The sequence below is a fragment of the Suncus etruscus genome, chromosome 16, assembly GCF_024139225.1.
Source record: "Suncus etruscus isolate mSunEtr1 chromosome 16, mSunEtr1.pri.cur, whole genome shotgun sequence".
Classification (NCBI taxonomy): domain Eukaryota; kingdom Metazoa; phylum Chordata; class Mammalia; order Eulipotyphla; family Soricidae; genus Suncus; species Suncus etruscus.
In genome coordinates this window covers 65,182,670-65,197,882 of record NC_064863.1, presented here as the reverse complement: position 1 = coordinate 65,197,882, position 15,213 = coordinate 65,182,670, and the positions used below count along the sequence as shown (strand labels likewise).

Below are 15,213 nucleotides of genomic sequence, written 5' to 3'. Positions count from 1 at the left end.
CTCATTTCCTTTATATTTTGCACATTCCTCAGCATGTTTAGTTGAATAATGGCATTTCAAGTTGTATTCCTTGTGCACTGCAACTTTCTCTGAGCAAATAAGACATGTGGGAATGCCCCTGTGCTCAACAAAGAAATACTGTGTCTCCCACTTTTCCTGAAATTGTCTGTGATAGTCATCAATCTTTCTCTTCACTGCAGGCTTTGATGAAGTCATGATGAAATCTAGACAAAACCTAATTCTGTAATAAACATCTCTCCCTTCTCTCCCTTAGGCCTCCGATAATGCAAGGGACAGTGGGCAGGAGCAGCAGAAATGACGTCTGCGCTAGGCGCAAAGTATTCGCGATTATTCACTTCCGAATATTTGCAATAAAAAATCGCATTAGTAAGAAAAAAAATCGCAAAAAAATATCGCATTAAACATTCGCATATTCCGAATGCTCGGGGTATGCGAATGTTTAATGCGATTTTTTCTTACTAATGCAATTTTTATTGCAATTATTCAGTAAGCAAATAATCGCAAATACTGTGATATTTGAAGGCCAGTCATGGGCCACAAAATGTTGTACAGAGGCCCGCAGGCCACGAGTTTGAGACCCCTGAGCTAATGGTTACTGAGAGTCAAGGGTTTGAAGATGCTCACAGAGTCACAGTAATCCACACTTGATCCACACAATGATTCAAAATGTGGATTCATTAATAATCCACATTGATCTACACAATGATCTTCATCTCCAGGGGAATCTCCAGGGAAATTACTGCATGTAACGTAACATTGTCCCTTCTCTTGACCCAGGTTCTGGACTATTCAAAAATAATACAAAAAGACAAGATAAAAGGCGAAATGGCCTTTATTATTTATAGCTGCCATGTTGGAACACATGGATTCAGGTCCAAAAATCCAGAAATTAACAGACCCCCCCACCCACCCACACACACACACACAAGTTCCAAGTATCCCAAGATAGGAACTTCTCTCAAAAAGGAAAGAAAAAGATGACTGTCCTGTGAATGTACCATAGATCATCGTATTTCCTAGTAGAAGAAGGGCAGAAATGAGTACGCACAGACACTCTCCCTAAGTTTATTAGTGAAATAGTGATATTTTTTATTCCAAAGGGCAAATGCATATTACAACTATGTATTTTGTCAAGTATACTTATCGGTGTGTTTATATTTTAAATGAAATATATAAATTGAGAATATAAGAGCATGACTTAATAAATAAATCTAAGTAGGGGGGAAAGGAAATTAGTTAAGTGCTTTGGAAACATTCCATGAAAGTACCTTGAAGGTACCCCACTAAGTATGGTTCATGTAACAATTGGACTAGAGAAGACTTGAATCTCAAAGCAACAGCACTGCTACCTCCAAAATGAATATATAAGTACATGAGCATCAGGTTTTATATTCCCTTATATAGACCTTATATGCTGTCATCCAACGAATTACTGGTCCACATTATCTTTACAAAAGGGAGGGGGTCTTCTGTTATAGACAACTAAAAATGTCATTATGGTACAATTAATCAGGTCTTCTACAGTTTCATCTTTTCAATACCACTTTTGGAGTCCTTTAGACACAGCATCTTCGTTTCATTTTATTTATTAAACAAACACCACTTGACCCGTTTCTTACATGGTTTAAGTAGTGTTGGGTCAAGTAATTTACATAAATTTATGTAGTATATGCTACTTTGCTTCTCCAAATTATCCTAAAGGTGAGGATTCTGAAGAAAGCAACTTCTAGAATATTTTATTAGATGACAGGAATTGAGTGAGATCTTAAGAAAAGTACTTACTTTTCAGGATTGATTAGTATAGAATCTTGTTTTGAAACTTTTGTGGGCTCCTTCCTTCTTTGGCTAATATCCTGACAAGATGCCCATGAGTCCTCCAATTTCCTATCTGGATCCAACACTTCCAGCACCTTTAACAAGAGCTACAAACAGAGAAGAGTCTTGGTGGGAAGAACAATGTGGGAGAAAGGGAGTCTTAGAACTAAACAACTTGCTCTCTGACTTTTCTTTGTCAGTTTGCCAATCTTCTCATTAGTCTCTGTGCAAGGTCTGGACAGGGCACTGTGGATAACAACCTATCACCTGCACATTAGTATACGATCTTTGCTTTTTTTTTGGGGGGGGGCCCACACCCGGCGGTGCTCAGGGGTGACTCCTGGCTGTCTGCTCAGAAATAGCTCCTTGCAGGCACGGGGGACCATATGGGACACTGGGATTCAAACCAACCACCTTTGGTCCTGGATAGGCTGCTTGCAAGGCAAACGCCGCTGTGCTACCTCTCTGGGCCCAATCTTTGCTTTTTTTGGCACACCCAATGATGCTCAGGGGTTACTCCTAGCTATGTGCTCGTAAATAGCTCCTGGCTTGGGGGACCATATGGGATGCCGGGGGATGGAACCATGGTCCATCCAGGTTAGCTGCATGCAAGGCAAATGCCCTACTGCTTGTGCCACCACTCCAGTCCAGTATGCAGTCTTTGAACTCCAGTTTCTCCTCCCCCGCGTGGGATTGAGAAGTGTCTCTGGGTATGCTCTATCTCCACTATCAGCATTGCTAGAAAAAGTCTGTGGTTTTTAATACCATCCATTATTCTTGCTGTTGAAGATCCTCCCTCCACTTCTGGGGCTCTTGGTATAAAATGGCTCAATGCCAGCTTCTCCACAAACAAGTCAGGCCAAGCCTTTCAGAACCATGGGCCCATGAACTTAAATTGGACTTTTGTTGGAAATATGACAAAAGACTGATTCTTGTACTGAGTAGAATATAACTCCTGAGCTGTCAAGAATCATTACAACACTAGTAAAGGAAACCTTATGAGATGGGACCATAGTTCCATAATAGAGTCTTTTCACATATGAGATCCTGGGTCCAATCTTCTGCAACCCCCAAATTTTTAATTAAAAAAAAAACTCCTGGTAGGATGGATGGACATGAAAATAAGGGCCACATTTCCATTTGCCACCAATGGTGTAGGAAAATATGGTAGAAAAATAATTGACTAGAAATTCTAGTTGTTCTTTCTTTAGTTCTTCTTTGTTTTTGTTTTTGTGCCACACCAAGCAGTACTCAGGGAGTACTCTTTATTATTCATCAGGAATCACTCCTAGAGAGCATGGGGGACCATGGGGGACATATGTGATGCCAAGGGTTAAACCTGGGTCAGCTGCCTGTAAAGTAAATGCCCCACTTACTATACTATTGCTTGGGACCCTTCTATAATCTTGTCATTATTGGTTCACTCATTCCCTCTTCACAGATGCTTGTTTTTTATTTTCTTTTTGTTTTGCCAGGAAGAGAGGGTGGGGACAAACCCAGTGATATTCAAATGCTAGTCCCAGCTCTATGCTCAGGTGTAATCCCTGGTGTGCTTGGGAGACTATATGCAATGTTGGGATTTGAACCAGGATCAGTTGGATACATCTTAGTCCATGTGCTGTAACTACCACAAATGTTTGTTAAGTGCCTACCACATGACACGGTGAAAGATAAAAAAAAAATCTCTTCTTCTTGACCTAGAGTAGGTAAAGGCACTTTCCTTGCACATAGTAAGCTCTGGTTCAATCTCCAAACACTATCACGAGTTCTTCCCCAATGCAGTCAATAGAAAGCCCTGAGCACCAATGGAAGTGGCCCAAAATAAAACAAAACCAAAATCTCTGTTCTTGTATGAGGAGTCCAGTGACAAGGGATACAATGCAAAGTAAATGATGGAAAAGGATTAAGAATGAAAGTGGAGGGGCTGGTGAGGTGGTGCTGGAGGTAAGGTGTCTGCCTTGCAAGCACTAGCCAAGGAAGGACCACGGTTTGGTCCCCGGCATCCCATATGGTCCTTCCAAGCCAGGGGCAATTTCTGAGCACTTAGCCAGGAGTAACCCCTGAGCATCAAAAAGGTGTGGCCTGAAAAACAAAACAAAAACAAATTAAGAATTAAAGTGGAATAGAAATGTTATTTTACATAAGCAGGAAACAGGAGACATTTGAACAGAGATCTAAAGGAAGAATACAGCTAAACTAATGGGAGCAGGTGTTCTTGGCACAGAACTAAGACCCAAACAGATATGCTTGTTAATATGGTCCAACTAATTAATGCTCCAACCAATTAATGCTTATTAATGTCATAGGGACAACACTGATGAGTCTCAGGGAAGAAACCCTGCTGAGCCCCTGAGCAAAGAGTGAGCTATAGCTAGAGGCTAGTTAAGGCTACAGAACACCAGGACTTTTCAAGTAAAATGAGGACTCTGTTTGAGTGAGAAGGGTTTATGGTGGATTCTGAATGAGGAGCTGATATTCCTGAATATTATATTCACAGAGAACAGGAAGCAGAGCTAGAGGCAAGATGTCAGATGCATGTCAAAACAAACCAAAACAAAATAAAAAGGGAAATCCAATATTCTAATATTCTTTTCAGTTGGAAGGGTCAAATGAATGAGACATGTATGGAAAAGCTATTATTTCCCTCATTTAAAGACAGTCTGTTGATAATCCCCTCTTTTGTTTGTTTGTTTGTTTGTTTGTTTTTGGGTCACACCCAGCAGGCTCAGGGGTTACTCCTGGCTCTACACTCAGAAATCACTCCTGGCAGGCTCGGGGGACCATATGGGATGCCTGGATTCGAACCACCATCCTTCTGCATGCAAGGCAAATGCCCTACCTCCATGCTATCTCTCTGGTCCCAATAATCACCTCTTAATACAATGCAATTTTTGCAGGTGTAGACATTGAGATACAATAAAAAGAGACATGGCTAAAGTTTGGGTTGCTGAACATTGAAGAAATCTAAGCTACTGCAGAGTCTGCAGTATGACCATGTGATAAATTTCTCCCATAACCTTTCAGGTTCTACCCATTGGTTATCAAGTATTTATGAAAACCCCCTAAATTCATCCAATAAAAAAAAAAAAAACTAACAACTGTCCCTATTGCTCTGTCTTCAAAAAAAAAAATCACTGAGCAAAGTACATGGAGAACCTCAGGAAAAAAAGAATTCAATATTTCTAGATTGCTGAACCTTTATAAATTATCCCACTCCATCTACCCCAAAACATAAAGCCCTTCTTTCAAAAAGATATATGCCTGCTTATGTTCATTGCACTGCTTGGTAAAATAGCCAAAATATGGAATGCAACCCTAATGTCCAATCAGAGATGAATGGAAAAAGAAGTTGCAGCATATATACACAAATAAATACTACACAGCTTAATAAAAGATGAAATCATTCATTAACAGTATCCTGTTAAGCAATATAAGTCAGCAAGAGCAAATATTGGATGATTTCATCATCAGTGGAACAGAAACAAAACAAGGAAATGACAGTAATGAACAATGACAAACCCTTAGCCTTAAACTATAAAACTGATTAACAAGAAGAGTATGGAAGAGAGAAGGAGAGAATGAGATCAGACTAGAGGTGACATAGGGATAGTGGTAGAAGGTCTTGGACACTTTGGTGGTGGTGAATGAAATAACTTTGGACATAGATATCATAAGATTTAACACTTGTAACCATGCTATTTGAACTATAATAAAACTAGTATGAAATTTTATTTGAAAATATTGAGATGAATAATCTGCTTCATAGAAAACAAGAGAGCTGTGCTGCTTTGAGAGATGGGGAGTCACCGGTCCTCCTTAAATCTCTCTCTTTCATGAACTCCCGGGCATCTCAGGAGAGTTATTTTTAAGATCCCTGAGAAGGCCCTTCCCCACCCTGAACCAGATCACCTCTCCAGGCATATCTTCTTCCACATTGACGTAGAGTGCCAAGAGGTGCTGTCTCAGCTGCGCTTCCACGTGAGTAAACAAGGACTTGGGCTCTTGCTGGATTGCTGGCACCCTGGGCAATGCTGTGGTCTCCTTGGGCTGCAAATTCTGCCTTTTCTTGGGGGCAAGTTGGGGGAGAAATCCTTCCTCTAGGCCACGAGTGATTAGACTGAGGCCTCGTGGGTAGCCTTTTCTGAAGTTGTCCAGTCCTCTTGTCACAAAAAACCAGTTCTGGCTATTGAGAGAGTCTAGGTGCTTCCTGCTCCCACATTTGGTGAAGCTCCTGCAAGGCAGACTTTCTTGGTACCTGGAAGACAGCACAAGCATATCTAGATACCACAAGATGGAAGCAGGGGAGGAGGAGGAGGGAGTTAAGGGGCTATTTCTGTCGCTTGGGGAAGTATGCATGTGTAAAGGGGTGAATGGCGAAGGTGAGCTGACAATGCGCCTCTTTGTGGTCCAATATGCGTGAAACAAAGGTTCAGTCATAGATTTGGAATTTTACCAGGAAGCATAAAAAGTTGCAGAGAATGGTGCTGCACCATTATGCTCAAATTTCTAACACTTTTGAAAGTTCACAAAAAAACAATCTGGAACAAAAATCAGGAACTCTGGAGACACAGGACTCACATTTTCATTGAAGTCCAACTGAGGTAACAACTGCCTCTTTATTTACATTTTTGCCCTTTTGATTTTTTAATCTTTTTAAAATTTTGTGCTATCTCTTTTTCCTATACATGCCCTCTTTAGAACAAATCCTATATTATTTTTTTTTTTTTTTCTTTTCTTTTTTCTTTTTTTTTTTTTTGTTTTTTTTTTTGGTTTTCGTGCCACACCCGTGATGCTCAGGGGTTACTCCTGTCTATGCGCTCAGAAATCGCTCCTGGCTTGGGGGACCATATGGGATGCCGGGATCAAACTGCAGTCCTTCCTAGGCTAGTGCAGGCAAGGCAGAAGCCTTATGGCTGTGCCACTGCTCCCACCCCCAAATTCTATATTCTTTTATCACAGTTCTTCCTTCCTTCCTTCCTTCCTTCCTTCCTTCCTTCCTTCCTTCCTTCCTTCCTTCCTTCCTTCCTTCCTTCCTTCCTTCCCCAGTATCTCATATGCCCCCCCCCCCGAGCCTGCCAGGAGAGACCAAAAACAAACAAAATACAAAACAAAAAAACAAACAACAACAACAACAACAAAAGACAAAGCTCCAGCGGCAAGAGCCCTCAGAGTTGCCAAAAAAAGACTTAGGGTCCTTTTTTTGTTTGTTTTGTTTTTTGTTTTTCGGGCAACACCTGTTTGATGCTCTGGGGTTACTCCTGGCTAAGGGCTCAGAAATTGCCCCTGGCTTGGGGGGACCATATGGGACGCCGGGAAGGGGGTGGGGATCGAACCTAGTGCTTGCAAGGCAGACACCTTACCTCTAGCGCCACCTTGCCGGCCCCGACTTTGGGTTCTCGTAGGCCCAAACAGTCTCCTTGGCGACTCTGGCCAACAGTTCCCCTTTCCCTTCTGAAATTAATCCCCATCCCCTCGGGGTGGCTGGGTGCATGAAGATAAGGATGAGTCTTTGATGTGAGAAGCGCTTAGGGCGTTTTGGGGGTTTTGTTTGCTACAGCAATTAGTGCCAAGATCTTGCAGGGAAAAGGCAGCCAGGGCCTCCCGCAGCCTCCAGCCACCCCTACCTATCCCAGTGCCAGCAATAGCCAGCCCGGGCGCCCCCGCGCGGCACTCGCCAGCGTTTCCTAGCCCTAGGGCGACGCGCTCACCTGCTGCTGCTCATGGCACTCGATGGACTCCTGCGCCCCTGGAGTGCTCCAGTTCTCCCGCTGCAGCCGGACTTTTTAGCACAGTGTTTCCCAACGCCTGGGTCGCTTGGAAACCGCAGTCGGGTACTGCCCAGGCCCGCCCCCAAATTACTGGGCAACCCTGGGGAGTCCCACTTTTCCCGGGTAACGGAGACTTTGGGGTCTCTGTGCCCCATAACAATTCTCTGAAGGTCGTGCGTGTGCACCATGGCAGAATAAGGGGAAAATAAAGTCTTTGACTTAAGTTTGTTTGAACACTTTAGAAAGGCTTTCTCATCACTGAAATTGACTGCACTGGATCATGCCCTTTTATTTTGTTACCACAGACTGGGAAAAAAAAATGCTTGCAAGGACAAAGACAGCAGCAGTAAAAACAGCAAGAGATAGAAAAAAAAGGAGGGACTGAGGAAAAAAGAAAATATTGATTTCTAAGTGGTGGGAAGGTTTTACTGAAGGTGCTGTAATTCTCAAGATCTCTTGGGCTGCGTTCCAGCACTTGTGCTATTTGATCCACTAACCAGACAGCCCTGGGAGGCAGTGTTTTGTTACTGAGTTCTTTTTGTTCCTTTTGAGTATGCCTGATTTAAAATTTACCGTGTATACTCAAGTATAAGCCGAGTTTTTCCGGCCGACATCAGTGATGATGACAATGTCTATGCTGATATCCTCACATCAGATGCTGGAAGCTCTGTTTGGACATACAGAAGAGGAGGAGGAGGAATCCAGTTTGGAAGGATTTTAACCTTTGTGACTTAGCTTGATTATCTGTTAAGCTGCGGTTTTCTGCACTTTATTTAAACTTTTAAATTGTTTAAGTTGTTGCTAGTTTACAGTTTTTCTTTTTCTTTTCTTTTTTTTTTTTCTTTTTGGTTTTTGGGCCACACCCGGCGGTGCTCAGGGGTGACTCCTGGCTGTCTGCTCAGAAATAGCTCCTGGCAGGCACGAGGGACCATATGGGACATCAGGATTTGAACCAACCACCTTTGGTGCTGGATTGGCTGCTTGCAAGGCAAATGCCGCTGTGCTATCTCTTCAGGCCCACTTTAGAGTTTTTCTTTAGCAATAAATATTGAAAAACATTTAACCTACTGATTCCTCAATTCCTGTAATTGTTTTGGGTATATATTTTTATTTTTGAAATTTACCAGTGGCTGCTGCATTTTCCACCTCGGCTTATACTCGAGTCACTGTTTTCCCAGTTTTTAGGGTAAAATTGGGGGGTCAGCTATGGGTTGGCTTATACTTGAGTATATACAGTAAGTCGTTCTTCCAAAGAAAATAATAGCTAAGTATTTTCCAGCATAACCAGTCTCAGAATCATTAGATAGAGAAACTGGGCCTATTAAGTATAGTGGGATAATCTTCGTGGTCATCTGGAGAGGAGTATTCTCAGTTTAATACTCTCTAGAAATCAAACAGCTTCATCTTTAGGTGTCTATTAAATATATGGATAAAGTTAAATGTCCCAGATCTGGAACCACTTCTGCATGGTCACTTGCTGTGTGTTCTTTTCTGCACTCAGTGGAGAGCCCGAGTTGCATTCTGGCTCAGTTACATATCTTTTACTTATCGTTACTAGAAAGTTACATAAACTATTTTAAGCTCTATTGACTTCCAATTTGGGGGTTTAGGGTTGGGTGGAGAGATTGGTGAATTTGCCTATAAAGTTATTAGGTTGCTCAAAAGGATAATGAATGTAAAACACTTAACACAGTGTTGGAAAATAAGAGTCCCTCAATAATAGCTGAGTAGTAGTTTATGTCAGCAGTAAACTAGGATTTGTAATATTTGCCCTATCTGATTCATCACTGAGTTGTTATGGGGGTCCATTAATAAAGAAAGCTACAGGGACCGGAATGGTGGCATAAGTGGTAGGGCATTGGTTTTGCTGAGATATAGCATAGACTGAGATATAGCATATAGCCCTTGAAGATTAGGGAGGAATGACAGCACAAGTCACTAAAAGAATGACTACTAGTTGGGGAAATATGATTTAAAGTTAACAAGTATTGGAGATCAGTATGGGTAATGTGAGAATTAACAATTTAAGAACACATAGATGGCACAATAGATATAGAATAAGGATAAAATCTAGTTTAATGAAGACGGAAGGGAACTTCTGTTGTGTCCGCCCCTTCCCCGGTTGCATCTCTTAGGTTTCTGGGTTTGGCAGAAGGAGTTCCTGGATACAAAGGGTGAACATCCTATGGTGGTACCTCTGTGCTCAGTGACATGAGGCACCATACTCTGCTTGAATCATGAAAATGGCCAGATAAAACTCATTAACATACCCTTTATTTCTAGATTGCGCCTTCATGTGCCTGAAGCACATGACCAGCCTGATCACTGAAGCAACAACCATGACCTACAGATTTTTACCACAGGGCTTAAGCATCGAACACGTTCAACCAAACTAACATGAACTTGCTCTTATACCTCCCCTCATTACTTTGTATTTTTGTTGTTGTTTTGTTTGATTGTTGGTTTGTTTTGTTTTGTTTTTTCTATTCTCTTTTCTTGTCTCCCTCCTCTTCCACCTTCTCCGCCTCACTATCATCAATTCAATCTTTGTCAAATAAAAAACACAGTTACCTCCTCTATAGGAAAGGAAAACTGACATATAGGGCACTGTGGACAATACTGCAAAGAGTAAACACCTATATAGATAGACCTCACTAACACAATGGTCAGTACTCGAGACACGAAACCTATACATACCCAAAAGTTGATATATTAGTTTCCTTTCCTTACAAGTACTATACTTACCTATCTTTCTGTACTCAACGCACCTCTTGCCCTTCTCACCTCTCTACATTAATATACACCTAAGCTAACTTTTATATGTTTATGTGTGGGCAGGAGCACACAGAGATAGGAATTCTCCTTAAGGGACAAACCTAAACCACGAACAACCCATACCTATGCCCTATATAACTTCTCCCATATACTATTCCCTCTCCCTCCTCCAGAAATACGACTATCCCTTCACCTCTCAATCCCACCCCCAATATCCCCACTGTAGAATTAAATAATTAACGATGGTGCTGGATGGAGAAAGATGGAGGCCTTTATTCTTAGGCCATGGCCACGTGGCTTCATCCCCCATCAACCTACTCTAGCAGTACGGGCGTTAATGGTGGGGTATATGGGTTGCAGAAAGGGAACTGGGATGGGGAAGGACATATATGGTGATGGTTAATCCCCTGATTCAATGTTGATATGTACCTAAAATACTACTGTGAAAGATATAAGCCATTAGCCATTATGCTCAAAATAAAAATTAAAAAAAAAAACTAGTTTAATGCTATTCTCGCTTCTGTCACTGGCTTGCTTGAAGTATAATATAATAATCAAGGCTCCCTCCATCTAATCGCCCCATCACTATGTTACCAAGGGAACAGGATCTCCATTCTGTAGATTAGGAGACCACCTGGAAGGTCCAACCCATATCTGTAAATGGCATTGGGATGAGGGGGTGGGGTGGATGACTTCGAAAAGGTCTGGTACTGTTAAGGGAATTGTGTCTTTTTCTGTTAATATTATTGGATGATTTAAATTGTAACACTTGTGTGAACCTATGGAGCATCTTGACCTGTGTGCTCATTATCATATGAATTCCCTTAAATGTTTGTGAATTTTGATGTTTGGGGCTACACTGTAAGCCAAACCTGCTTGACAGGAGAGGACATAGTGGGCCCCAGAGCTCTGGAGAAATAAACCCTGTGTTGCTGTTTACATCTCTGAAGATTCATGGTCTTTACTCGAGGCAATGGGCTCTCCTGGATCCTGGGCATCCCCGGACCCTGGGCTTTTCTCCCCAGGCCCTGGGAATTACTGGACCTTGGGCCTCCTCAGGCCCTAGGCTTTCTCGGTCCCCTTTAACAACACTTAGCAACATGATTTATTTATATTTATTTATTTATTTTTGGGTGTTTTTTTTGGGGGGTCACACCCGGCAGCACTCAGGGGTTACTCCTGGCTCCATGCTCAGAAATCGCTTCTGTCAGGCTCAGGGGACCATATGAGATGCCAGGATTTAAATTAATGACCTTCTGCATGAAAGGCAAACGCCTTACCTCCATGCTATCTCTCCAGCCCCATAATTATTTTGTTTTGTTTTATTTTGGGGACACACCCGTTTGATGCTCAGGGGTTATTCCTGGCTAAGTGCTCAGAAATTGCCCCTAGCTTGGGGGGACCATATGGGACACCTGAGGATCAAACCGCGGTCCTTCCTTGGCTAGAGCTTGCAAGGCAGACACCTTACCTCTAGCACCACCTCGCTGGCCCCCCATGATTATTTTTTAACGTAGGGGGGCATACTGGGCATTGCTCAGGCCTTACTCCTGGCTCTTCACTCAGAGATCACTCAAGTGATCATAAGGGATGCTGGGTAATCAAACCTGGGTTGGCCTCATGCAAAATAAATGCCCTTCCCACTATACTAACTTTTCATCCGCATGATTAGATTTTTTTAAATGTAGTTCTGAATGAAGAAAGCAACAGAGGGAGAATTTTTACTACAGGATAACTTACATAAATTTTAAATATGTGTTTATAGACCTGAAAGATAGATATATATATATATATATTTATAAGAAATAATTTAGAGAAGAGGATTGTTTCAAACACATCGAACTGCTAGCCTATGGGTGGTGTGTCTATGCCATTAATAGGAATTTCTATATTTCTATTAGGAGGATGGACAGAAGGCCCGCTTGAAGTTATATTCCTAGTGCAGGTGACTATTCATTTACCCTCAAGGGATCTTTATCAAAAGGCCTGCTGTGAAAACAATGCATGAAGAATTGGTGAAATTTCTTAGAGATATTTTTGAAATAAATGTTATGGTACGGACATTATATTCCCTTCATATTTTGGTCTAAAATTAATTTTCCCTTTAGTTGTGTATTCATAAGCAAAATATAGTCTTGATTAAAATCTCTTTATCTGGATACTTTTCAGCATCAAAATAAAGACAATATTGTTCTCTCTCTTCAAATTGCCCTTGCAGTTTCTGCCTTTGAAAATCAAGGATTTGGCCAGGATGCAGATTTTGAGCTATTGACTTTTCCCAGAAATTGAGAATTTCATCTTTGTAGACTTAGCTCTCTTCTTCACTTTGACCTTTAAAACAATAGAGTCTCTTCCCTTGAAGACAGAATTCTTACAGAATTCCCTCACTAATCTCTTATTTTAAATCTGAGACTAGCTTGCCAGGAACTGCTTTTGAGATTAAAATTAACCATCTTCTTTTTAACTCAGGATTCTTACTGCTTATCACCCTAGCCTGATGTATTGTTTTATTGTTAAGCTGTGCTTTGTAATTGTAAGCATCTTTTTTTATATCTGTAACTGGCAACTTACTTCTTATATGTCTGTCCCAGACATTAAACTTAGAAAGCTGTTTCTCCACACATATTGTGTGCTCACATTTCTTCATATTTCGCCACCTGTGCATCCACTCTCAAAAGGACTCAAAGAAGTTTTCTAATTCAACCAGACCCCAGAGCTAGTCAGCAGCAATAGTGTGAAACCATGGATAAAGGAATCAAAACACACCCAGGGACCTGTGCTTACCCAAATGGAATACAGGCAATAAATCTTATCCAACTGCACCTGAAGGTCAGCAGGTGCCCGAGTTCCACCTCCTCTATTCCAACCAACCACTTAAACCTGGCTGATACAACATGCACTAAGAACCTATAGTTTTACACTAGCTTGAAGCCCCAGCAACCTATAAAAGGGCTTCAAAGTCCCTGTTGTTGCCACCTGGGAGAGGTGTGGCCCCAGCGTACTGGTACAGCTAAATAAACTCCCTTGCTTTTGCATTACTCTTCGTCTTCTCTGGGTCTTTGTGGGTCAGTCGGATCTTGAGTCTGGAGCTAATAGCTTGTCTTATTATTCTTCACTGTTACTCTTCTTCTTCAGACCTGTCCAACACTAAAGGGTTAGAAACAGGGCTTGTGGGGTGATCTCACAACTCATGGAGTTTTATTTTGCAACTGGTATTCTAACAGTGACTCAGGACCCAGAGACTTGAGAGGACCCCAAATGATGGTGAGTTATTTGACCTTTTAGGGGATAATCATCATCATAGACTTCTTGAACTGACTGACTGTGCAGTGCCTTTCACTGGAATATCGGTGCACATGGCACCAGTTCTGAAAGCAGCAGAGGCCCCTTCAGGCAGGACAGAAGCAGGCAGTGAAGGGGAAAGAGGTGAAGATTCTGACAGCATCCCAGATACCAAGGCCTACTGCCTTTCATCTACCAAAAGTGCTTTGTTCGAGAACCTAGGCCTTCTAACTTGCAGCAAATTATTGAGATAACTGACAAGGTAGAAGCCAAAGAGAAATCTCCACTTGAGGGGAACCAACAAAAGGGAGATGAGCCGGTTCCCTGACCTGAATTCCAGCCCAAGAACCAAAGACCTGTCCATCCCAGACAACCTCAGCAGTCTAACACAGAAGAAGATGGAGAAGATGGAGGATCCAAGATCAGCCACAGCACAACTGAGAAGCTGCTTTCAGAATCTCCTGTAACTCTCTTCTAGGTTAATCTATTGATCCTATTTGCATCACTATTTGCATCCTATTTGGTCACTGTATTGCTGTCTAAACAGTGTGTTCTACCTGTATATATCTTAATAACTACTTGTTTGTTCTAGGCCCCATTACAAATAGATAATTTTATATCCAACTTTATTGGTTTAACATTAGTTTGCACAATTCCAGGGAAATGCATAATGTTGTTAGATTTTTAAAAGTTCTCAGCTATCCTAATGAATGGTTCCCAATTGCTATGATGTTTGATTGTGTTCATTATGTAGCAATTTATTCTTAAATTATGTCTGCAAAAATGTTCTAATGTCTTTGTCCACCGAAGTAGAGGAAAAGGAACTTGGATATTATAAACTCTCATTACAGTGCTCATTATAAGAATATTTATAAATTGAGCGCATAGCCAGGAGTAACCCCTGAGCATTACCGGATGTGGCCCAAAAACCAAAAAAAAAAAAAAAACTTATTTTCAAACTATACATTTATATATGTTTTCCAAAATGTTCTTGAGATTTTGTTTAGAGAAGTTTATGAATAGAAACTCGAATATTCTTGACTCATATTATAGTGCGTGGTGTAAGAATGTTTAAGAATTTTCAAATTAAGTGTATCTGCAGAAAAGTTATAATGTTTATGTTTAGAAAAATCTATGAAAAATTTTGTGATATGTATGATACAAATATTCTTTTTTCAAAAAGCTGATTGATTTGAGATTGATGTATACAATTTAAACATTGATATGATTACAGCCAAATTTTATTGTGCCTATGCAAAATAACAACCACTTTTATAAATTCTAACCTGAGATTCCCACCTCTGGTGGAGAAAAGCAGAGCAAAACTTTTATATCTTTTCTCATTTTTTTTATTTTGTTTCAAACAGAAAGGATAACATTGTAAGGTAACGTCCAGTTATTAAACCAAAATAAAGGCACTTCCCCGTCTTCCTATATTTTGTAAATCTCTCATTTGATATATAAAAGCCCACCTGGATCACTCTGTCCTGCTCCACCAGTAGTGGATTTTGTTCTGGGATAATAAAGAAAAGTCATTCTGGCTTTTGAAAGA

The 15,213-nt window shown here is 41.1% G+C and overlaps 2 protein-coding genes across 2 annotated transcripts in view; one reads left to right on the top strand and one right to left on the bottom strand.

The window, feature by feature from the left end:
* The window catches only part of FAM47E (family with sequence similarity 47 member E), a 32,001-nt gene extending 25,809 nt beyond the window's left edge, over positions 1 to 6,192 (bottom strand). Inside the window, exons 1-2 of the mRNA XM_049789875.1 lie at positions 5,746 to 6,192; positions 1,804 to 1,943 (exon numbers count right to left, since the gene is read on the bottom strand). Of these exons, the coding sequence (XP_049645832.1) occupies positions 1,804 to 1,943; positions 5,746 to 6,192 (587 nt within the window). The remainder of the gene's footprint in view (positions 1 to 1,803; positions 1,944 to 5,745) is intronic.
* The window catches only part of SCARB2 (scavenger receptor class B member 2), a 146,911-nt gene that overhangs the window by 46,855 nt on the left and 84,843 nt on the right, over positions 1 to 15,213 (top strand). The window lies entirely within an intron of this gene.